Source organism: Jatropha curcas, chromosome 3 (genome assembly GCF_041381405.1).
Source record: "Jatropha curcas cultivar XTBG-Jc1 chromosome 3, XTBG_Jcur_1.0, whole genome shotgun sequence".
In the NCBI taxonomy this organism is placed as follows: Eukaryota; Viridiplantae; Streptophyta; class Magnoliopsida; order Malpighiales; family Euphorbiaceae; genus Jatropha; species Jatropha curcas.
Genome location: NC_143153.1, coordinates 5,342,695 through 5,366,008, shown reverse-complemented (window position 1 = coordinate 5,366,008; position 23,314 = coordinate 5,342,695). Strand labels below are relative to the sequence as shown.

The following is a 23,314-nucleotide window of genomic DNA, read 5'->3' as shown; positions in this document are numbered from 1 at the left end:
AGAGTTTAAAATAAAATTCTAAGAGTGGTAAAGAAATACTTTATCTGATATAGTTACTTTTGTTTTGTGTCATTCTTAAATTTCTTAGATCGCCCGGATCCATCTAGTGCTCCTCCAGGACAAAATCAAAGCTAGAACTTCGCTCTCCATCACTGTGAGTAATAATAAATAATGCAGATCAACATGCATTTGCATAGCATTTTTTTTTAGAAACCTTATTTATGGTATAATTGTATATTTGGATGGATTTGGTGTAATACGTTGAAAGAATTGTTTGATTACTTGTGCTGTGCATATACTGTGCCTTGTTTGTGTGGAATTGGGATGAAGTGGGTCACCATGGGTTTGCGAGACTGTTTCTGTTATATGGATCCTGATTCTGATTTCTGTTATATTCTGATTCTGTTATATGGATCCTGATTCTATTTCTGTTAGCCGGGTAAATGGGAGATCGGCGCCCCCGTGTGCACCTGATAATTCTGTTTATTCTGAAACCACAGGATGACCGCTTGTTGTTGCGCACCTGAAAATCTAGATTTAATTGCAGCCCGCAGGGTGGCCTCCTGTTGTGAGCGCTTGATGATCTAGATTGGATGGAGACCACCGGGTTGCCTCCTGTTGGTATGGAAAAGAAAAGACAGAATGGAAAAACAATGAGAGGGCTGGTCAAGTGAGGATTAGACCGGTCGGCCAGTATGGGGGATCGGCTCCCTGGTGCACATGTGAGAGGATGAGCCATGTGGGAGGACGGCTCATCGGGGGTTCGGTGACTCCACTGACTAATTTCTACGTGATGTGATTATTTGAAGGTGATATTGTTTGTGGGTGCTGATGTAATGTCATATGATTGACTGTTGTGTGTTCATTCAGTATTTTAGGGTGCATTTTGCTTGACTGTATGTGGTGTGTATTATTTATTATTATTCACTGAGTTGCAAAACTCACCCCCTTCTCTCCAAACCTCCCAGGTACTAGGAAGTAGCTGATTTGACTGAAGCTCTGCAATCTTCTCCGCAGAGTTATAAATGTAAATTTTATATTTCTGTTATTTAATTTTGGATGTATAAGTTACTCTATTATCAGATTATTATTGAACTCCGCAGTTATAGGGTTGTGTATTACTATTGGACTTATTGTTAACACTACACTCTAAATTAAATATTATGTAATTAGCTGCAGGTGAACCAGTAAGCCCATAGTGTGATTATAATTTATTGTGAATAGGCCCTGGTTAGATATTATGTGTTAATTGAGATTGAGGCTTACTGTTTTGATGAATTAATTGGGCAAGATAGGTAGACAGATTGGATAATTTAGACTTACTACAGGCCTCGGGGGCCTTAAGCTTACCTGGGCCCTAGTGCCGGTCCGGCCCACGGAAACGGGTCGTGACATATAATAAATAAATAAATAATACTAAATGACATTAGATTTAGAGAAAATACTAACAAATATAAAAATAATACTAGATAAAGAAAAGATATAAAAAAATAGTGAATTTTTAATATAGATAAAACCATAATAATAATAATAATAATAATAATAATAATAATAATAATGATAACTTTAAGAGGATAAATCATATAAAAAAAAATAAGTGTAGAATTTGAAAACAAAAAACACAATTATCTAAACCACTATTTATGGTTTCATTGATAGAGATATGCTGTTAACCATGCAAATGTAACAGTATGTTTTTGATATTATTTATTTGTACAATTATTTCTATATATTTAATTGTAGATTTGCATTAATAATAAATTTTTCAGCATACTTTATAATAATGGTGTTAGTACATTTTGTATGTATCTAACTGGACCAAGTAGATAATGATCGTTTTCTATTGACTATTAAAACATATTCTCTAAGATATTAGAAATAAGATTTATATTCTTAATCTTGATTTAATTAATAGGAGCAAATATACATTGCTTTGTACTTTAGTTCATTAAAGAGTGAGTTTCATCTATCAGGACAATAATTCTCATTGAATTGGTAAATGCAATTTGTATTTGTGAAATATTAATTTATGATAGAATTTATGTCTCGGTTTAGAGAATAATTATGCGCTTTAAGGAAGCTTATAAGGTTTTATTGTGTAAACCCTATAAGTAAATTTTTAACCCGACGCATGAAATAAGTTGAGTGACAATCTTAAAGATTAAAATTGTTATTTAAATAAATTGTCAGTAATTTATTTTATTTAACAAGCATCTGTAATCTTGTCTAGTATGGGAATATAAATTATTATGTTATGGAAATTTAAATTAATAAGAATTTCAATTGTGAATTTTTAGTGGACTAATTTATGATTAATTATAATAAGAATATACTTGTTTAGTATGGATTCTTTTTATAATTTGTAGCCTTATTAATTTATTGATGCGGTCCCTACTGTATTTGGACCGTACATAGATTATGTATTTTAAATAATTAATAGATTAATTTTTTAATTAAAAAAGGGATAATCTATTTTATTTAAAATGTAACAGAGTATTTTAATCTTATTGTTTGCTTCCCACGTGGATAAGAGAGGTTATTTGATTTTTTTTAATACGCGTTAGAGATAACAGAGTATTCAGAAAAAATAAAACACATTAGTTTCTTTGGAAAAATAGATCTATTGTGTTTTTCTGCCCACTCAGAGAAAGTACGATTCATAGAACACCGGTTAACGAATTTACGCTACAACGGTTAATCGAATTTACGCTACAACAGGTTAGTTCTTATGTGATTTGTGTCTGATTTGTTTTCGTACTTGTTTCGATCATGGGTTTTTTCCGCTGCTACTTAATTGCCGGCTCCCAAAGATAACTTTTTTTTTTTTTGTTTCAAAAACAGTTTTTTAAAAAGTAAAGAAAAAAAAATTAAAAACAATAAACTCAATCGAAATCAAATGGCACCTTAAAATTTGATTTCTCATCAAGGAAAGTAAGTTTAGCTATGAGGAAATACAATGTCTACATTTCCACCTTCTCCGCTTGAACTGAACTCCTTACATATTGGCTTGAACCCCTAAGGAAGCAGCACAGTGGATGAACTCAGCGGAACACTGGTCACTCAATGAACTACAGGCATGAAGCGCGCCATGAAGAGATATAATATGTAATATTCATTTGAAAAGATTTCTGAACCCATTAAAAATTTTTAATGCTCTCAATTCACCACTTTTTATATCCCTCAATCTTCTCCTCAATACCTGTTGAACCAACCATAAGACGTTATTAAAAAAAAAAAAGATAACCATTATTCAAAAGAAAATCTTTCTACAGCATGTCCATCATATGCAGTGTAAAAGATAGATAAATGCGAACGAGTGACTCATGGTACACCTACAGAATTTCATGAAAGTAGTGATACATAGTAAGGGTGTAATGGTAAAATTACTCTACTTATGACCCAGAGGCTGTGGGTTTTGCGATATGAGAACAGCCTCTCTAAAAAACCAAATGGAAGGTTGAGTATATCAACCCTTACTAGAGCCACAAATGTGGCCGCTTCATGTACTGGGTCAACTTTTCTTCGTGATACATAGTAAAAGCAGTGCTTGGCATTAAAATTCAGAACAGAAATGGATTTAATAGAGACTCAACAACCTAACTAAATACGTATCACAAATAAATTCTTATTCAAAGAAGTACAATCTGACTTTGTTATGCTTTTAGTGAACTTAATCTTGCTAAAAACTCAAAAGTCAAGATGAGTAAGAGCAGCATGATCTTACATTTTGAGCACGAAATAGTATCCTCCGCTCACTGTTACACAAGTCTACTGCTAGCTGTTTCAAGAACACTCTTCTGTTAAGTTGTTTTGGAGATGTTACGTCCAAATCCATTGATCCACTTGCCTATGAGGATAGAATATTCAAGAACCATATTAGACTATCCAACCAAAAAGCTCAAGATAAGGGATAAAGAAAGCAAATATACATTCGTATGCCAGATTCTATTTTACAGCAAATGGCTATGGGATACCAATTCTCAAAGACACCAACATTTACATTTTTCAGCAATCAAGGATAGGGTCTTATTATACCCGACAAAGTACTATTATGGAAAAATGTCTGTAGATTTAAAACTTAGAGTTAGTTGATTCTTCATACACTTCCCTCACCTGCGAGAATTTGTTGTATTTTGATATGCTTGACTCACAACTGTCTAATATGAATTGTAATGCCTGTTCCTCAATTTCAGGGTATCTCACATCCTTTTTGGCAGTTGTCTTATTTGATGCTGCTGAGGCCATCTGGAGTAAAAACTTTTACAAGCAGAACTAGAATAGAAACCAATTTCATTATTTAAAAAATAAGGCCACAAACCTCTTCAAACTGTCTGCTCATACTTGGAGGGCTGACTGCTAAATATGCATATGCCATTAACTCCACTGGCCAACCAGTGATTCGCAAAGGAAAACATTGAGATCTGTAATTGGACAGAATTATATAGTTGAGCTCAACATTTTTCAGCAGATACAAATATATAAAGTAGAAGAAAAATATTTCTCACATGGATTTAAAACTTTCTTCTGACATTTCAACTAAATTGGAAATAAAGTTTTGAGGATCAAACTCAGATAAAATATTCGTCACTTGTATTAATTTGCAGTTAGCAATAAAAAAGCAAATCAAAAGGTTATAAGAGGTAGCAGAAGCAAATTTTGTTGCCTATCAATACTCACATTGACAAACCATGCTTCTGAAGAGCTTCTACCTTCTCCTTGTAACATTTGTCAGACTTTTTCAGAGACAATGACAACTCTACTGAATCATTAGGGTTGGTGCCCTCCCTCGGAACAAATCCATATGATAACAATAGCTCTCCATTAGACTTCTTGCCATATGATATGAAAACCTGCATTGAGTAGCATTCTTATCAGGTGTCTGGAATATTTTAATTCTCCAATAGTGATAGGAACAGTGATGTTGTCACTAACTATGATTATGACTATGATTATGTGGTTATCTAACAGTTCAAGCACGTTTAATGTTGTTGAGGCACAATCAAAATCTATCTATTTATTTTTAATACTTATATTTTCCAGAAGGTATCAAATGTTGGCCCTTAGAACCAACAATTGCTTCAGTTATGTAATTCATACAAGTATGGCGTTATTTTGGCAACATTCCATTGTTGAGAGAAAGCAGGAACGGAGTAGAAGACCACACACATCTATTGGTAATATATTCCGCTTTTCCAGAATTCTTTTTTCAAGCAAACAATTTCCTTGCACAAGAAATTCTTTAACTTCTGTTGATTAAAAAAGAATCAGAACAAATATACTATATTTCTACTTTTGCTTTCCTCCCTATGAATAAGTCATTCTGGAAGTAGTTTAAACAACCTGCGAGTCCAACAACCAGGTTTCTCAGAACTACATGCAGCAACCAATGACATCAATTTTTCAAGGAAAATCTTGGTTACCTGCTCACCTGGCTGGTATTGTCGATCTGTTGTGAAGACAACTCCCTTTGTTGATTTATCATAATCCAAAAAGGTCTCAACCTGGATCAGCCAAATGCAGAATTTACTATTAAAAATTGAATCTTGTAACTAACCAAACCAAATTTCTGAAGGCAAATTTCTACAAAAGGACTAATTAGCATACCTCACAACTATGATTCAGCATGTCTGCCCAAGGAACCAAGGCAACTCTTCCATCCATCGATGGCAATCGAACCTATATAAAAGAGAAAATCAAACACAAACCACAACACAATTTGAGTCTCACACGAAGACTTAAAAACTAGTTTGTTTTAATTACTAAACAGCAATCTCAAATGTAACTGCAGACAGTCCAAAAAATGGTCCCTCTAAGCAGTATACTTCCATTAACATCAATTGTTGTTAGACCTATCATTTGCAGTCTACTAGGGCATGGGATAATTAATCAAAGTGACAAAAAAAAGACCAATGGTTCAGTAATTACGTGCAGAAGAAAGAGGAGGAACAAAGTCAAAAGGCTAGAATTTCATTATTTCACATATTTCTTTTAAGCATAAAGTTAGTGGCGACTTCATATTAATTAACAAACAACAAATTTTTTACATTCAATTTCCATTAGTTGATAAGTCTACAAAGACAATGTTGAAAAGCTTTACTCACCAAGCGAGAGAAGAGAATGCCAAATGACCACTTGAAAGTCTCTATATTGAATATCTGCATTCATATGGAATCCATGGTCAAGCATAGTCATTCTAGAACATGTGTACATATAGCATTGATTCAGACTGTAATGCAGATTACTGAGGCTCTTACATCTCATTGAATGTACAAAGACGAATTAATTATAATAATCAACAACCAAAGCGTTTGAAAGAATATAAATATGGCCAGCATGGTGTTCTAATCCAAATGGCATGTAAATAATTATTTTAAAGTTACCAACGTTTTGTGACAGAAAATAAGGGAGACCAGAATATCGCAAGCAAATATATAACATGTGTTATTGTGAATTCACTGAAGAAGATGGAAGCTTTCCATAATCTAATAGCAGGTCATTCACAGAAAATTCCACTTGATGTTGTGGAATAATGAACCGAAGTACCTCTTCAGGGAACAGGTCGGGATTCTTGGAAAAAATCCTAAGCCTTAAATCATTATATCTGCAAAGGTCAAGGAAACAAAAATTCAAGAATGAATCAAAAGATCATACACTAATTCTGCAAGTGATGTCACTTGAAATGAGAATAGACCAAATCAGGAAAATCAATCTATCCAAACAAATACAGAGTAAAGATATGAAAGAGGACATACGTTCCCACAACATTGGTAATCCTTTCAATTGCCCGCTTTCTGATCTGTGAAGCTTCCAAGTACCTATCTAGTTCTGCACGTGTCCTGAAATGATATAAAGAGGCTGTAGAGGAAGAAACTGAGACTAGACCCTTTCTACATAGAAAGATAACTCTTCAAGAAACTTCAGCATACATCATTTGAACAAGAACTTATCATTTGAACAAGAACTTACCAATACAGAAGTGAATAGGGTTGTCTAGGAAGTGCTGAGATATAATTGCTCCATCTAGAAGATTGGTTAAGACTTGCTTCACTAATCAAGTAAGTGGCGAGGAAAGGCCAATCTGGCACAGAATACTGTTTTAAAACTTCACCCGCCTCTGGGCAGCTCCACTCCTAGAAAGTTCTTGAAAACCGTATCAATAAAGCAAACACATATAACATATACAAACCGCAATATATATATATATATATAAACACATCAAAATCAATCTGAGGACAGAACCTACAGAATCAGCGGTAATAACAAGCGGGGGAGGCACAAAGAGCAACTTCTCGCCCTTCCTAATATTCTTCAACGCAACCAAACCTCTCTCCCCAACTTCCACTTTTTCTATGGCCATTTTCTGTGGAGGTAGACCAGAATCAGACAGCCATTTTTGAAGAGCCGCCGCGTTTTCCAGTGAATCGATGTCGCAGCCCCAAGGCACCTTCTGGGTCGCTGATGTCGCTTCTCTGATGGCGCTGTCACTAGTTGAAACTGAGCAGCGAATTGTTGGGTATTTTTTATGTATAATAGTTGGGGCGTTTGATAATGTGCGAGGTTTGTGGAGTGTAGAGAATGTGGGAAAAAGTGTGGGCTGGAAAACTCTAGAAGCTTTGGCCATGGTTATGCGCAGAGAGAAAGAAAGTGGGGGAGGGAGAGAGAGAGAGAGAGACAGGGCAAGCGCGAGACCTTATCCTTTGGAGTTTGGAAGGTGAAAGAAAGAGATTCTTGCACTTTCAGTAAGCCGATTTGTCTTTATATTGGATAATACGGGTAAGAATAATTCGGTCGTTTTAACAGTTATTGAAACGGCGCGAGCATGAGACTATCTTAAACGGTGTCATTAAATACACATTTACGATTTACCCGTTTGTCTTGGAGTATAGAAGGATCCTTGGCTGAATGATTCTACTACATTTTAAAAGGGTGACGTTAGTTACTAAGTAGGTAGTGTCAGACTTTCAGTTTTAAAAAGCTCAATACAGTACCCAAAAAAATCTCAAAAAGCTCTCGTTTGCAAAATGTTACCTCTCTGCAGCCCCATCTCCTGCAACTTCTCTTCTCTTCCTTTCGGTAATCCAAGACCCAAAACTCAACTACAAGCCACAGCCGCTCAAAACTCTAATTTCAGAGTCTTACCATTGCTTTCAAAAACAAAAACTTTTAGCACTTCCAATCTTATTAAACCCAACTTTTCTAAAACCAAATTTAACAGAAAGGGTGTTCTTCAAGTATGTTATAGTGTCTTAGACTCGAAAGATTCAGATAAAGACCCAGTTTTGAAGAATGCTAACAATAGGAAAGAGGGAAGAGACTGGACAACCTCAATTTTGCTTTTTATATTATGGGGTGCTCTCATTTACTACGTTTTCAATCTTACTCCTAATCAGACTCCGGTACTTGATTCTTTTTGTTGTTTGCTCGTCTTTTAAGATTAATTTTAATGGGTTTTCTTTTTTATTTTTTAATTTTAAAATGAGTGGTGTTTGCTTTTTCATTTTTGCTTTGCGATTTAGTGAAAGTCGTTGTTTTGCAGTCGACAGATGAGTATTTCTTGAAAAAGCTGCTTAATTTGAAGGGAGATGATGGGTTTAAGATGAATGAAGTACTTGTTTCTTTATGGAACATTATGGGCTTGTGGCCCTTAGTGTACAGTATGCTTCTTCTTCCAACAGGCAGAAGGTGAGTTCCTTATCCTTTCTTGTTCTGTAATTTTGTGAATTTATAATATCCAACACCTGCTTTTCCTCTAATTTCTATTAATTACTGAGTTGGGGTTTCATTTTGAACATTGATGATCTTTTTTCCCTGCAATGTTGTTTCTGAGACTTGCAGAGGACAAATCATAAATCATTTCTGTTGCATTTTTAATTATGAAGATACTTCTCACTTCCTTGAACAAGTGAAATTAATGGATTTTGAGAAGTGCAAATCTTTATATTAGTTTATGTATATAATTTTGGGTTACAAGCATGTGATATGATGATGGCAACAAAATTAATTGTGGCCTGAACGTTGTCTTTATGCCATGCATGCCACAATGGTTGGTCAAGAGGAATTGGAGCCTGCTGAATGAATTTTTATATAATTCTATTTAGGGATTTTAATTAATAAGAAAAATGATAATACCTGTACATGCAGCTCAGAAAGTAAAATTCCAGTTTGGCCATTCCTTGTACTTTCGTGCTTTGGTGGTGCATATGCTCTTCTTCCCTATTTTGTTCTTTGGCGACCGCCGCCACCATCTGTTGAAGAAAGTGAGCTTGGCAGATGGCCTCTTAATTTTCTGGAATCAAAGTTGACTGCTGGGGTAAGTTTTGTTGACTTCTTGTTGATTGATCTAATTTTCTTTTGATTAGATACACGGGAGAGTCAATAGGTTGATGTCTGGAAACTTTATAATACTTCGTAGTACTGATATAATGGTGCATATGTTGCTTACACTATGATCATGCATGTGATTGATTATTTGCTGAACCTCTGTATCTTTGAATTCTCATATTTTCTATATACGTAGCAAATTGTATTTATATTTTATAATGGCTATTTGACGACAACATGACAATGGATGCAGTCATCAAACCTGAAGATGGTTTCTCCTTTTAGTTGGTATAACACAGTCAATCCCTTCATTGTGCTGAACTCCACAGATTGTTCTCTTAAATGAAGAGCATGACTAGAGAGTATAATGATGAATGTGGATTTCAATAAAGCTTTGGAATTGAAACACCAAATGAGTAGTTTTCCAAGTTTCAAGCTTCCCTAGGTAGAGCCTATATGCATGAGAGGGAGTGACAATAGTGACTTACAGTCTCAGCGGAAATGAAACTGTGCTACTTGTCCCCTTCCAGTGAAAAGGAAAAGATTGATTAATGTATTTGTTTTCCATTTTTATTAGATGATTGGATTTGAATCAATTAGGACTGGGGCTGTCTCCTGTGAGATTATGTTTAAATTAGGTGAAAATGGAGGCCTTGTATCTGTTTGTTTGTTTTCTAGTTGAAAAGTAGTTATGATTCACTCAGGAGTTTAAGAAACATTACTTGTATTTTTCTTTAAAAAGGATGAATTAGCTTCTTGTTCTTTTCTATTCCTTAAAGTGATGTTTTCTTAAAGTAATATGAGTGATGTGTATTTGTTTTCTGGCTTGCTTTCTTTATTTTCTATGGAAAGGGCATGACTTAACTCTTTATGCAGCAGATATCACTTGCTGCAGGACTTGGCTTATTCATTTATGCAGGTATAGCAAATGGTGATGTCTGGAAGGAATTCTACCAGTACTTCAGGGAAAGCAAATTTGTAAGTGTTTGTTAAATGTTTTTGTGTTCATTTGTACGTGCACAAGTCATCAACCAAGGGTTAAAAAAGATGCCGAGTTTATGAAACTCAGTCCTTTTGTGAATTTACCATATACCATATGCTAAGTGGTTTTCCTCCTGTAAACATGATATAATACCTACATGGTTCACAATTTTCATTGCAGATTCACATCACATCCCTTGATTTCATTTTACTATCCGCTTTTGCTCCTTTCTGGGTGTACAATGATATGACTGCTAGAAAATGGTGAGATGATGGAGAACAATAATGTCATTCTTCCTTGATCATCTTTTAATTTGAAACCCTATTGAAAAAGAGTATAAATGGAACAGGTACGACAAAGGTTCTTGGCTTCTTCCCATATCACTGGTGCCATTATTGGGTCCTGCGCTGTATTTGGTCCTACGGCCATCACTATCAGAAATGCCTGTTTCACTCGATCCAACATCATCTGAACAGAAGTAATACTTGATTTCTTATTTCTCTACTCACTAGAAGGGAACAAACTTTTGCTACATGAGCAGAGCAAAGATTGAATAGGATTGCAAGCAGTTTGAAACATTTAGCGCTTCGCTATGCTCTCAAAAGTCACATGTTGCCTTGAAGGCATTTCTTGTACAAAGACAAATGATTTGCTAAAAAATATTTTCCAAGTTTTAAAATTTTTTCCAAATGATTTATTTTCCATTGTTTGGTTGTAATATTAAAAATTAGTTAAAAATATTAAAATTTTTATCTCATAAGACTATAAAAAATATTAATAATAATATAAATTTTATAATTTAAAATTTTTATTGTTAAATATGAGAAGAATGCAAAAAGAAACGGTAACTTATGAACGCTACCGCTGGCTCTAGTGGTACACGGTATGATTTATAAAGTTTATCAATATTCGAAAAATATTTTACTTTCTTGAAAAATGAAAAACTATTTTTCTTAAAAAATTACTTCATTTTCCTGAATGCCCTAAACAAGGAAAAAATATGAAAAATATATTTCTGCAAGTTATTTTACAAAATCAAATGAAACCTCAGAAACAAACATGAAGCAATTAAGCATGCAGCTTATGAACTTCCCCCTATTATGCACGCCCCTTTATTAGGCACTCGAAACGAAGATACGATATTTTGCCATTTTTTTACATCTGTTCACTGATGGTGTCATTGATGCTTCAAGTGTTCTCCTCTCATCATCCATTTTGACACCTCTAATTCAAATTTTGCTCCAGAGTAAGAAAATTAGAAGTGACGCAACATTAACTAAGAGAAAAGATAAAGTACTACAATGCAGAAGCCACAATGCCTGTGATAGGGAAGACTATCATACAGCTAATTATTTTACTTGTTGCACATACGCCATACTTATACCAAAAACAATAGGAAGTCCGACCAGACACGACAATCGTGCACAATCCTCAAGCAATATGCTTTTATTACACATACATAATCCTAGTTGGAACCCAAGTATGGTCCTGCAATTTAGGTGAAGCAATTAATCTCCTTTCCCCGTGATGAACTGCAGTGGATGGCAGTGTACTGAAACTCCAGCTAGAAGAATTCATATGAATTCATATTGGTTTTCTGAGAAAACCCTCTTTGTTGCAGTGGATATTTGAAAGTATCAAAAAGTAGAGGAGGAAAGCACATTAAACAAAACATCATTATTTCACTCATAGAGTTTTCGGAGCTCATCTTTAAATTTGGACTTCAGCTGTTCCCTCTTAATCTTTAGAGCAGCTGTAACTAAGCCGGATTCAGGTGTCCATGGATCTGGCAACAGCTTAATCTTCTCCGGAATTTCAAGCTTGTCCAATTTGGCTGCTTTTCCCACCTGCAGACATTGAAAGCTTTCAGATAGTACAGAATCTTTCAAGTCATGCTTGCGCAAAATATTACAAGCTAACATAAAAATCTGCCAAATTTTCATGCCAAACACGGAAAAGGTTCAGAGTATACTCGCACGGATTGACGCGAAAAAATTTAAATAGGTCTACAAATATACGAGATGAAACAAAACTGATGGCCCCACCCATGAATTCAGATCCACTTTTAGAAAATAGATTGTGCCACAGATAAATAATGTACAATTGGTTTTGGAGGCATATAATTTCTGGAACAACACAGATAGCAAGTGTCATCACAAAACCAGAAAGAATCTAACCAATGTAAGAGAACCTATTGGACCGGATTTGTGTTTAAGCATGCAGGTGTATCTGGACAATAATGTTTTCATGTAACCCTTCATAGAGAAACAAAAATTACTAACCTTGGACAATGATTGTTTGACTTCAGTAATAGTTTCATATTTGTCACACAACTCTGAAAAGTTCTGGTGCTTGAGGCCAACTTCCTGGGCCCATTTCTCAAGAGCTTGACGTGATGGAACAACTAGAGCTACACAATAGTTCTGGAAGGGATCTGCATATACCATGATATTATCTACGTAGTTGCTCGACATTAATGCTGCCTCAACCTGCAATTCCCGCATGACCAATATAATGAGTAAATTATAGAATGCTGTTACAAAAAAAAAATTGAACAAAGAACAATTATATAACCTTTCCAAGTGAGACATATTCTCCATGTTGAAGTTTCACAATATCTTTTTTCCTATCAATAATTTCAAGGCATCCATCAGGGTGAAAACGTCCAATATCGCCAGTGTAAAACCAGCGAATGCCCCTTTCATCAACCTGCATCATGTAACAGGAACCAAGTCACCTCTCTCAATATAATGAGAGCAGGCCTCAAATGTTCAACTTTCAATTTATGTCCAAAGTATGCATACATCACAAAAAAGTGAAGCACATTTGCAAGCTCCACGCAGATAAGCATACCTTATAGACCTCATCAGTCTTTTCTCCATTGTTAAAGTAACCAGCAGTTACAGAGAAACCCCCAACTACAATCTCTCCTCGGGGCATTGGCTTGTCAGATGTCCTATACCCACCTTCTTCCCAAGAAACAAGCTGCAAAATGAAAATGAATAAATTCTCAAACTATTTTTCTGAATCGTAAATGTATATAATCCATGTTACAATTACTACCTTGAATTTTCAAAAAGATTTACGGTATAATGTCTTGCACAATTGAAAAACAATACAATGTCCACAAATCCAGCTTTTGCTCGTCATCATTTACTAGAAATATTTGCCCAATATATGCAGAGGCAGATCAAGAAATTTTTCTTTCTAGGGTTAATATTCCGGTGCATCAAACCTCTTAATTTTCTTTTTATTTTACATGTAAAGCGGGTCAATAATAAACAATAACAGCATCAATTGAGTAATTACCCTATATATATAAAGGAAATTTTCAAAAAAAAAAAAAAGAGGGGTCAATTGACCCCCCTTTTGTGTGAATACATCCGCCACTGAGTATATGAGCACATAAGTTGAAATGCTGTGCACAAAGACTCAACTAACAATTGTTATGTATGAAGTCTGGTTTTGATTGTGAAAATAAGAAATACAGCACACCTTAATGTAGCAACAAGGAAGAGGAGGTCCAACGCGGCCCACAGAAGTGTCGTCCCACTCAGAAAAAGCAGCTCCAGCACATGTTTCTGTCAAGCCATAACCCTGACCTATTGGAGCCCTGAGGGTGAACATTGCATACAGAAAATAAAGCAAAATTGTTGATATGAAACAAACCAAACATTGAAGATTACTCAGCAATTCAAATGAGGAAAGCTATTGTCAACAGTAAATGGAACTGAACTTCCTACATTAGAAGGCTAGTAGTTACAAATGAATCATACATACCTTCAGTTAAAACACCAATTTTATCAGCCTGAGGGTAATTATCACAGTTCAATGACATAACCTTTAGTTAGTTTCAACATAAATGACTTAGTAGGTTCTTTATCGTTCCATCTGCTGTGCTATAAAATACAAAAATCCTCTCCTGATTTCCTGATAAAGAATAATGGAACCAAGAGCACAACATAACTTGCTTCCAGGTATCCAGAGCACTAGAATCTATGTCAAGCTCCAATAATTCAATTTGTTCTATAAATCAGATCATCAAACCACATCAATAAGGAGTCATTACCCCATGCATATGTTGATGAAACGTTGTGACTCTCTGGATAAAGGAGCTCCACCGCAAAGCATAAATCTGATATTTCCTCCAAGTACAGCACGTATTGATTTGAAGACAATAACATCCCACATCATTCTTTCCAGTCCCCAAGCACCAAACCAGCTTCCTTCTATGGCTGCCAATCGTCGCTTATAAGCAAGGTTGAAAAGCTTTTTTGCAAGCCCTCCTTTCTCCTCAACCTGGAGTGGACCATAATCATTATTAGTCGAGAAAGGGTATTTACCTGATACACTCAACCTGCAACACCAATTACAATACTGTAAAATTTTATAGATGCTGGATATACAGTTCGCACCTTTTTCAGAACTCCATCTCTAACACGATCTAGTATCGCTGGAACTGCAGCCATGAGAGTGGGCTTTAACACAGTAGCATCACCTTTGGTTCCTTTCTTAATTTTATTAGATGTGTCTGTTAAAGTCAATGCAGAACCATAGCCAATTGCACACCCTGCAGTTAACATTATAGACTAGACAACCACAAAACCGCAATTATATTCTTTCACAAAATGGTGTAGAAAATAAGAATGCCGGTTTGAAGATACCTCAGCAGCCAGTTCAAGAACATGTGCTAGGGGCAAGTATGCCATATAAACATCATTGGTACCCAATTTTGGGATCACTGTCATGACAGCTGCAGCAGTGGCTATAATGTTGCCATGAGTAATCATGACTCCCTGTTAAATTAAACAATACAGAATGTTAGAGCAAAGTAAAGCATGCAATTTTGTTGATGAGTTAGTAACAAGGTTCGATTGCTTGCATAGTGTTTCTCCAAGAATCAGCATGTAGACATATCAATTAAGCCTTCAATTCTCAGCTAATAAACTTACTCGAATACCATCATTTTGTGTAAGTGGATTCAAGCGAAAATTAAATATGTATATATAACCAGAAAGACTTCGTGAAAGAGAACTTTCAATTGATCTTCATTCCAGTAAGGCCAGTTGGCAAGATTTGCTATGCAGGGATTTGGTTTGCTTTCTGTTACAATGTGCAGTAAACAACCAATAAGTAGAATGAAATAAACCTTTGGTAGGCCTGTGCTGCCACTTGTATACATGATAACAGCAACTCCATTTTTGGAAGGCATGCTTGGAGGGAGGGGATTGTCTTTGCCCAGTTTCTCAACTTTAGAAAAAGATGAAACCGTCCAGTGCATCATACTTCCAGATATGCTAGGATCAATTGCAGTTGCACTTTCATCATCTTCAAAGTAAATCACATTATTGATAGTTGTTAGTCTTGAGCTTATTGGAGCCAACTTTTTCAATTGCTTGGAATCACAAATCAGAGTTGATACTTGTGTCTGCCATATCAACATCTGAAATTAGCCTCAATACTAATGTAATATCATAAATTAAGCTTGAGTTATCCCCTACCTCATTGAGTGAGTGAATAAGGGCATCCTCGCCAAGAGAAGCATATATAGTAACAATAGTAATATTCTGCCGCATGCATCCCTAAAATCCAAAAACAACTAATTCAGAATCAGTAGGATAGCCATAATGAATAGGGAGAAACGAGAGGGAGATGCTACCTGGAAGGCAATGAACCATTCAGCCCGAGTTTCAGAAAAAATTGCAGCACGAGTATCCTCATTGTGGCCTAATCCAATAAGCCCGGAAGCGAAGTTGCATGCACGCTCAAAAACTTGTCCATAGGTTTGCCATTCATAATCCCCTAAATGTAGCTTCTCAAACTTCCTACCATCCTTAGCTGGGACAAATTCCTTGCTAATTAACTTCCTTGTTCCAAGAAATCTATGTTTAGAATGCTTTTTGCAAGATTGCTCAAACAGAGCAGCCATGGTATTTGCCCCTTCCCAAGGGACTTCGATCAAGTGACTTGTTCGACCATTGCGAACTGCATAACCCGGCTCACCACCAACTTCAACAGGAACTCCTCTCTGCCTCACTTTTTTCTTCCCCATGAACACAATGGAGAGGAATACAGGTAAAAGAATGGCCACAACAGCAGCACCCAAAATGCCATATGTTCCATAACCTTTTCCTATTGACAAGTAATCACTAGGCCCTAACTTTTCACCAGCCGCTGAGCTTGAAAAACTTCCCTCAGAATCCGCCATTATATATAAATGCTTGTACAACAATCTATAACATTACTTTCCAAAGCATGCCAAATAAGTAACTAAAATTGAAAACAAGAATTGCCTGCAACATAATCCATCTTTCAGCTTGGTGAATTAAAACGAGAGGAATGATTGCAAAGTCATGATGATCTGAAAATATATATTAGCAATAACCATAAGATTGGACTAAGGAGATAAAAAAAAATTAAAGTAAGAAATAAAGTTATAGTCTAAACCATTTGAAAATCAGTTTTGAAGATAAATTGGTTAATTCAAATACTTATTGTATAAAATTTCCATAACAACTATGAACAACACTGTAACCTTATCTCCAGATACCTTAAAAAAGAAATACTATTTGACGCACAAGACAACTTTTACTTAAGTACTCTTATTTTGCTTGCACATACATCAAATTTGCTCTCCAATTTTTACAAAATTTCCCAAATAAACACAAACCGAGTTTGAAAAAAAAAAAAAACTCAGCAAATATCAAGTAAACGATCCTTCCAATACCCATCGTGGAAGTGGTGCAAATATGCAATATATAAAGATAACAGTAACAGTAAGAAAACAAGCGAGAAACAAGCAGAATTTTCATACACCTGATCAAACTAATGAAGTGAAGACATAAACAATTAAAGCATGAAATGAAAAATATGCCTTTACCTTTGGATGCTAAAGCCAAAAAAGCAGTCGACAGAGCATTGAGGGTGCAACTTGGAATGAGGAAGTGGAAGGAAGACGTTCGAGAAAGGCCCATTTGCCTTTCATTACACGCCTATATGTATTCGCATATGTAAGTGCGGTGAGAAACGGTTCGCTTCTCTTTCCTTTTTGGAAAACGGTTCGCACATGTAAGTGCCTTTCATTACCGGTAATTTTCACTTAATAGTAAAAGAATTAGGGACTGTTTGGTTTAGCTCAACTTTGAAGCCAGCTTGTTTGAAATTAATAATATTGTACATATCTTATTTGCAAATCAAATTTTTATTTGGAATAAAAAATGAAAAATTTTAATTTTACAAATTCAATTCTATAAAATTAAATACAGCTACACTAAATTCATAAATTAATTTTTAAACAGATCCATTAAAATTAATCAGTTGATAATAAAATATCCAAATAGTTTTGTTGATAATAAATCCCTTAAAATTAAACAAATTCTATCAAAATATTTATAAAATATCATTGTGGTTATATATTTATTTATGTTAACAAAAAAATAGATAAAATTATTTTATTTTATACAAATAATTAATTATTTTTTATTTTATAAAATTATTACATGAAATTTAAATTTTAAATTTATTTCAAATATAATTAGATAGAATTCAAATGAATCACATGTATATATACCAAACATGAAAAATTTTAAATATATTTTTAAGTAGCATTTATTTATAAATAAATTTTAAATTTTAAATTCATCTACATTTTTTAAAATTAAGAGATTAGTAAAAATTAATTATAAAAAAATTTTTTAAACTCAATTATAAGGTGATTGGATATATTTTAACAAATTATTTGAATTAACTTAATAATATCTCTGATTTTTGTTTTAAATGAATAATATCTGTAGTTGTATTATCTCAAACTTCATAGAGTAAATTAGTAATGCAGTAAAAAGAAACGTTTTTTTAGCAGCTGGCTTTATGTTTTAGACGCCACGTGGCATAAGAAGAGAGCGGTAGGTGACGTTACAAGAGAGCAATTAAGTCACGTGCGTCATGGGTGACATGACATACAGTATGGAAAGGAAATGCTACGGCCTACGTGTGAATGGAAAAGCACGTGAAGGAGGCAAGGCACGCTTCTCGATTAAAATTATCAAATAATCAATGAGGTTGAGAAACTAATTAATGCTGAAACAACGTCGTTTTCGCATGGAGACAGAGTCGAAGGTTCTATCATCATTTGTTAATAAATAGGGTAGGTAGTACTAGTATAGTATGGAGTGTAGATTGCGATAAGCAAGAAGTTTACAAGTGGCAGCCACCGCCATCTCTCTCTGACAGATGAGAGATTGCGGCCACGCACGGCGGAAGAGACGGAGGGCTGAGATTTTTCTTTTCTGTTTGCTTTTTATATAGTCGTCTTATTGGAACAGAAACATACGGACCCTAATTATCCAAATCCTAATCATTAATGATTAATTAGGAGATACTAACAAAAGTACTTAAAAGAGCAACACCCTCTTCCGCAACCGCAGTAACTTTTCGCTCTCTGCGCTACAATATAAATCATTTAGGTTTTTACATGAAAAATAAGAAGAAAATTAATTTTTTCTTTTAAAAAAAGAAGAAAACAATTAATTTTTATAAATTACTCTATCCATCCCATAATTTTTATCATATTTGACTTATGCACAAATTAAGAAAATTTAGTTAATATAATTAAATTATAATTTTTATTTTATTTTTTCTAATATACTCTTATGTTAATCGAAACGTATTTTATAATTATAATGATCTAGATCAAAACTATTTATGATCTGGATTATAAGCGATTTAACAAAGTGAAATGTTAATAATACTCTAGTAAAAGATTGTGTGCTGAAAAATGAGAATTTGAATTCAAAATATATATAATTACTCATATATCCTTTATAAATAAGAAAAAAAAGTCCACATTAAAATGACATTGTAAATTTCATATGATCATATGACATTAAATGCAGTGGGGAAATTCTAAATGTCATCATAGCATAATAACATGGTAAAACATAGTCATGTGTAAGGCATGCAAATATTACCATTTAATTTAATGAACCATAACCAGTTGAAATCAAATCCGGATTGAAATCAACGGTTCAATGATTGATTTAGGTTCAATATTTTAAAATTTCATTTAGCTTCAATATTTTAAAATTTTCAAACTAGTTCAGTGAACTGAAACTAGTGGTTCAATGATTGTTCCAGGTTGCAGTACAGCCTTCATTTGATACTAAATTTGTTATATTATATTTTAGAAATTAGAGATATAATTCAATTTTTATCAACACCATATCAATTTTAATATTTGCAATTTAATCACAATTCCAATGGAACTTACAATTTAAAAAAAAATTGAGATCCAAAATTCAATTCTCTCCATCTAAACTAAGGAGTACATAGAAACATGGGAGACCAGTTTAAAGCATGCCACATCCCATAATGTCTCATTCCGACGAAGGCTCGTTAATAATTAAGAAATACAAACCAAAAACAAGGGGGGGGGGGGGGGGGGGGGACTCATTCCTGTTAAGTATGAACAGAAAAACTACAGCTCCTCAGGTGCTAGGAAACATAAACTAGAAACAAGTAAAAGACCTAAAAAAAGAAATTTGCATGAAGTAAATCCATCCTTTCTATAGCCAAAATCAGCGCTTTTAAAATTGAACCTGGCGGTTATTGAATGTGATCACGCACATATACAACTGGAGATTAGATAAATTACCCAGAAATACATTTTGATGGCATTTAATCAGATATCATTTTTATTCTTTCACCCTGGAGCACAAACCATTACTATCATGTACATTAGATACCAAAATAGCCAAGGCTCTTAACTAGTGAATGATGCCCAGACTTCTTTTTTTCTCAATTGCTTGCGGTCATGAATTGCTTTTGACACTTTCTTCAACACGTGTAACTGCATCTGTGAGCACATCAATCGTCCAATCCTTCAAATCTTGCTGCCGATAATTGAAAAGGCATTAAAAAAAGGTTGGACATCTGTATAAGGAAATCTTAACAAGTGAACAGCATTCTTTTTTATTTTTCTGCTGAACAAAACAAAATGAAAGCTTAGCATGTATAAAAGATAGAAGCCACGCATATATATCTAAAAGAACACATGAAAAAGTTGCCAGTGGCAAAGATCGCGCCTATCAACAAAACCATTGCAACTTAAAATGATATCAATATAACAACTGTGAACTAAGTAAACTAAAATTCCAAATTTACAAGGGTATGGGTACTGCTAGGTAAGCTTAATCGCTGAGATGTGCTAGGAGAGCATTGCCCAGGAAAAAAATAATGATACAATAGAAACAAAGAGAGTGAAAAAAAAAATTTCACAAAACTTTATGCCCCAACATTCAGGTTCCTCATAGAACTCGTGGATTCAGTAGGGCATGTCAAACTTTTATTTATTTACATGGTAAATACATCATAGGAAATAAACTGGTTCTAGACTTCTAGTCAGAGGATGAGAGCAACATGTCTTAGTTTAGGAAATTGGTATAAATATGCATTCTCCTACTCATATAAGTTGAGCCTTTGACATCAGGATAAAGGGAGTATAGCTCTTCATAGTATCTTACACAAAATATTTTTAAGTTGCGGTTCATATTAGTGTTAGAGAAGAAGTTAACCATCACTAAAGTACCTTGAAAGGGAAGGGGCCATGCAACATGGGCCCAGAAGGTACTAAGAGGGCTGGGGGTGCAGCACCCTTGCTGTATGGTGCAGTTGGCGTTTTCCATCATTGGAGGGTGATTATATAATTTCTATTCATATTTGGTTTTGTTCTGGTGTTTACAAATAGGGCTACAATACTCACTTTATTATATACTGAAAAAAAAAAAAAAAAAAAAAAAAAAAAAAAAAAAAAAAAAAAACAGACTGACTTGCCGAACCACGTATAATACTTGGATTTTCTTTTTCTTTTCTAATCTCTGTAACTCTGTGTGTTTATTGGTTATTTCTACTAATAAAAAAAAAATTCTAAGATCAGGAATGGAGGTTGTGAACATTAAAGTTGAAGATAAATCAAATTTAGATCAGCTAATTAGGAGGAGAAAAAGAAATAAAAGAATGAAGTATGCAAACATGCACCCCAATCTTTACCATTATTCCTCAAATGGCAGCCAGCATTATAGTGCTTGTTCACCAATGAATCAATAACTTATATGCCACAGAAAACAGGCATACTTGAATTTCCACACAAATATGAAAAAAAGGAAGAAGTGCTTACAGGTTTTATAATGCCTCAGTCAGGCTATGAGAGAAGAAATTTCAAGTTAAATGAAGTAATAAAAAGGAGTAGTGGCCTCACCAAGTGCAATGACTCTCCAGTTCTTATTCTTGCATTTGGACGAGCAAGTTTGGATTCAAAAGGAGTCCTCGGCCTAACCTCTCGAATTTCCTCCCACTCTTCACGAGTAAGCATCCGTACTGTGCCTTGACCAGGAGGAGCATTCTTTATTTTGCGCTCAATCATTTCTTGGGATTTTGAATCGTCATGCTGCCATTGCAAAAAAATAATCACATAATCTCCAGGCAGCATATGAAAATATTAAATCCAAATCAGCAAGAAAGATCAATTTTCAGTGCATAAGAAAATAAAAATTCATCAACATGCAACTTTAGGGAATTCTCACCCTTCTTTTGTATGAGGAGATATTGAAATGAGGCAGATTACCATATGAAAGCATAGAATGCAAACTGCATATAAAATTACAACTTTTAATTGCAGTCAGATCACAGAAACCAATTTCTCATTCCCTATAAGAACCCCAATTACTCTAGGGATAGTCCAAAGGTATTACATTATACATGATTACAACTTTGAGATATGTTAAACCACATTGACTTGAAATTTTATAAGAGACTATCGAAACCTAACTCTTATACAAGCATAATACAACCATTTTTTGTCCAGAACACAATAAATGTCTAGGAAAGCAAAATCCAAGAAAGCATTCGCCATTTAAATCCAAGAAAGTAATATCAATTGTGAAGTTTAGAGACCATACCATCATAAGGAGCTTTGCAACGAGTGCAGTACCAACAACAGTAAGAATCATTGGCATAGTTGCTGTATCAAGAAACGATTTTGATTCAGGAACCTCCACAAACACCTCATGCTTCTTAGGATTCTTCTTTTTCCTCGTCTTCTGCAACTCAGCAACCCTTCTCTTCAATGTTTCCGTGGGACCATCACGAGACAGCGTATGGAACCCCCTGCGACACAGCAGTCGCGTTTCTCTAACCCCGTACATCATGAAATGAAACAAAAATCTTCGAATTGTTAATTGGTAATGCTTTTTGAAGTTCTTACTTAATTTCCTGGCTGCGAAACAAAGGAGCAAGCAAAATTGAGAATTTACGGAATAAAAATTTGAGATTTGATCAACAAAAATGGGTTTTGATGATATAATATCTGTTTGACAAATTTTAACAAACAATTAGTGAACGTTGCGTCTATCCAACAGCAACACTGATTACTTCCCGCTAGTTTAAGTGAAATGGAAGAAATTTTACCTGCTATTTCTTGAATCGTTCATCGACGAGTGGGTTTAAACAGAGAGTTCATTTTTCGGTAGCTGCTAGGGCTGCACATCGGAATGGGTCGGGTTCTGAAACTAAGATGACAGTTAAAAAATAATGATAAAAGATAAAGAATTATCTATATTCTTAACATGGAAAAATTAAATAAGTGAATTATAAAAAAATTAAAAGACACAATTATCAAATATAATTATTTATAATTTTTTTTAAATAAAATAAAAATTCAACTGCATCAAAACCCATGGTTTGAAATCACCAAGAACACGTACTCTCAATGCTTGATCTGCAAATCTTAACAGCTAATTGAGCTTTTTAAAAAAAATAAAAAATAAAAAAAAAACAAAACAAAACAAAAAAAACCTCGCTGAAGCAAGGACAAAGCATTTGGTAATTTAAGAGTGTTTCATAGTTCCACTGTTTCACCATTAGTATGAATGATAATCCATTTAACAATTTTAAGAGTGTGATTTGTTTCACGTTAGGCATGGCCGGTTCAATGAACTGCCGGTTTCGGTTCATTGAACC

General features: G+C 34.4%; 4 protein-coding genes across 9 annotated transcripts; 1 reads left to right on the top strand and 3 right to left on the bottom strand.

Moving 5' to 3' along the window:
- Positions 1-2,882: 2,882 nt before the first annotated feature.
- On the bottom strand, positions 2,883-7,738 carry LOC105641539 (Rubisco methyltransferase family protein). Its single transcript, XM_012226121.4, has 12 exons — positions 7,244-7,738; positions 6,967-7,130; positions 6,753-6,836; positions 6,544-6,601; positions 6,102-6,155; positions 5,605-5,676; positions 5,421-5,501; positions 4,678-4,850; positions 4,319-4,421; positions 4,114-4,245; positions 3,725-3,847; positions 2,883-3,199 (listed from the first exon to the last, which is right to left on the bottom strand). Exons 1-12 carry the CDS (start codon positions 7,619-7,621, stop codon positions 3,113-3,115), a joined length of 1,509 nt encoding a protein of 502 aa, XP_012081511.1. The 5' UTR covers positions 7,622-7,738; the 3' UTR covers positions 2,883-3,112.
- A 193-nt stretch (positions 7,739-7,931) lies between these two features.
- LOC105641540 (uncharacterized) lies at positions 7,932-10,982 on the top strand. Of its 2 annotated transcripts, none has more exons than XM_020682284.3 (6): positions 7,932-8,396; positions 8,537-8,682; positions 9,142-9,310; positions 10,198-10,299; positions 10,484-10,566; positions 10,653-10,982. In XM_020682284.3, exons 1-6 carry the CDS (start codon positions 8,022-8,024, stop codon positions 10,783-10,785), a joined length of 1,008 nt encoding a protein of 335 aa, XP_020537943.1. In that variant the 5' UTR covers positions 7,932-8,021; the 3' UTR covers positions 10,786-10,982. The 2 variants fall into 2 exon arrangements, with proteins under 2 accessions (XP_020537943.1, XP_012081512.1); XM_012226122.4 differs by having other exon boundaries at positions 7,934-8,396; positions 10,201-10,299.
- Positions 10,983-11,550: 568 nt separating this feature from the next.
- On the bottom strand, positions 11,551-17,340 carry LACS8 (AMP-dependent synthetase and ligase family protein). Of its 2 annotated transcripts, none has more exons than XM_012226123.4 (12): positions 17,184-17,340; positions 15,963-16,664; positions 15,805-15,885; positions 15,453-15,731; positions 14,968-15,099; positions 14,719-14,892; positions 14,373-14,602; positions 13,799-13,916; positions 13,157-13,288; positions 12,878-13,012; positions 12,586-12,792; positions 11,551-12,150 (listed from the first exon to the last, which is right to left on the bottom strand). In XM_012226123.4, the coding sequence occupies exons 2-12, from the start codon at positions 16,509-16,511 to the stop codon at positions 11,986-11,988; spliced, it is 2,202 nt and encodes a 733-aa protein (XP_012081513.1). In that variant the 5' UTR covers positions 16,512-16,664; positions 17,184-17,340; the 3' UTR covers positions 11,551-11,985. The 2 variants fall into 2 exon arrangements, with proteins under 2 accessions (XP_012081513.1, XP_012081514.1); XM_012226124.4 differs by having other exon boundaries at positions 15,963-16,596; positions 17,184-17,327.
- A 2,504-nt stretch (positions 17,341-19,844) lies between these two features.
- On the bottom strand, positions 19,845-23,021 carry LOC105641542 (cytoplasmic dynein 2 light intermediate chain). 4 transcript variants are annotated; one of them, XM_020682291.3, is made up of 4 exons: positions 22,763-23,020; positions 22,255-22,571; positions 21,555-21,743; positions 19,845-20,230 (listed from the first exon to the last, which is right to left on the bottom strand). In XM_020682291.3, the coding sequence occupies exons 2-4, from the start codon at positions 22,501-22,503 to the stop codon at positions 20,165-20,167; spliced, it is 504 nt and encodes a 167-aa protein (XP_020537950.1). In that variant the 5' UTR covers positions 22,504-22,571; positions 22,763-23,020; the 3' UTR covers positions 19,845-20,164. The 4 variants fall into 4 exon arrangements, with proteins under 4 accessions (XP_020537950.1, XP_012081518.1, XP_037491610.1 ...); XM_012226128.4 differs by having other exon boundaries at positions 19,845-20,190; positions 22,763-22,997; XM_037635682.2 differs by having other exon boundaries at positions 20,139-20,277; positions 22,763-23,021.
- Between the last annotated feature and the right edge of the window lie 293 nt (positions 23,022-23,314).

What these genes read in the sequence shown, in the direction of transcription:
- LOC105641539 (XM_012226121.4), bottom strand. Translation starts at nt 7,621, where the DNA reads ATGGCCAAAGCTTCTAGAGTTTTCCAGCCCACACTTTTTCCCACATTC. An exon ending in TGCTGAATCATAGTTGTGAG is followed by an intron (nt 5,502 to 5,604) that starts GTATGCTAATTA and finishes TGGCTGATCCAG; the next exon opens with GTTGAGACCTTTTTGGATTA. An exon ending in TGAGCAGACAGTTTGAAGAG is followed by an intron (nt 4,246 to 4,318) that starts GTTTGTGGCCTT and finishes TTTTTACTCCAG; the next exon opens with ATGGCCTCAGCAGCATCAAA.
- LOC105641540 (XM_020682284.3), top strand. Translation starts at nt 8,022, where the DNA reads ATGTTACCTCTCTGCAGCCCCATCTCCTGCAACTTCTCTTCTCTTCCT. An exon ending in AATCAAAGTTGACTGCTGGG is followed by an intron (nt 9,311 to 10,197) that starts GTAAGTTTTGTT and finishes CTCTTTATGCAG; the next exon opens with CAGATATCACTTGCTGCAGG. An exon ending in GATATGACTGCTAGAAAATG is followed by an intron (nt 10,567 to 10,652) that starts GTGAGATGATGG and finishes TAAATGGAACAG; the next exon opens with GTACGACAAAGGTTCTTGGC.
- LACS8 (XM_012226123.4), bottom strand. Translation starts at nt 16,511, where the DNA reads ATGGCGGATTCTGAGGGAAGTTTTTCAAGCTCAGCGGCTGGTGAAAAG. An exon ending in AATGGTTCATTGCCTTCCAG is followed by an intron (nt 15,886 to 15,962) that starts GTAGCATCTCCC and finishes TTTGGATTTTAG; the next exon opens with GGATGCATGCGGCAGAATAT. An exon ending in TTATTCACTCACTCAATGAG is followed by an intron (nt 15,732 to 15,804) that starts GTAGGGGATAAC and finishes TTGATATGGCAG; the next exon opens with ACACAAGTATCAACTCTGAT.
- LOC105641542 (XM_012226128.4), bottom strand. Translation starts at nt 22,503, where the DNA reads ATGATGTACGGGGTTAGAGAAACGCGACTGCTGTGTCGCAGGGGGTTC. An exon ending in TTGCAAAGCTCCTTATGATG is followed by an intron (nt 21,744 to 22,254) that starts GTATGGTCTCTA and finishes TTGCAATGGCAG; the next exon opens with CATGACGATTCAAAATCCCA. An exon ending in CTGGAGAGTCATTGCACTTG is followed by an intron (nt 20,191 to 21,554) that starts GTGAGGCCACTA and finishes AATTATCGGCAG; the next exon opens with CAAGATTTGAAGGATTGGAC.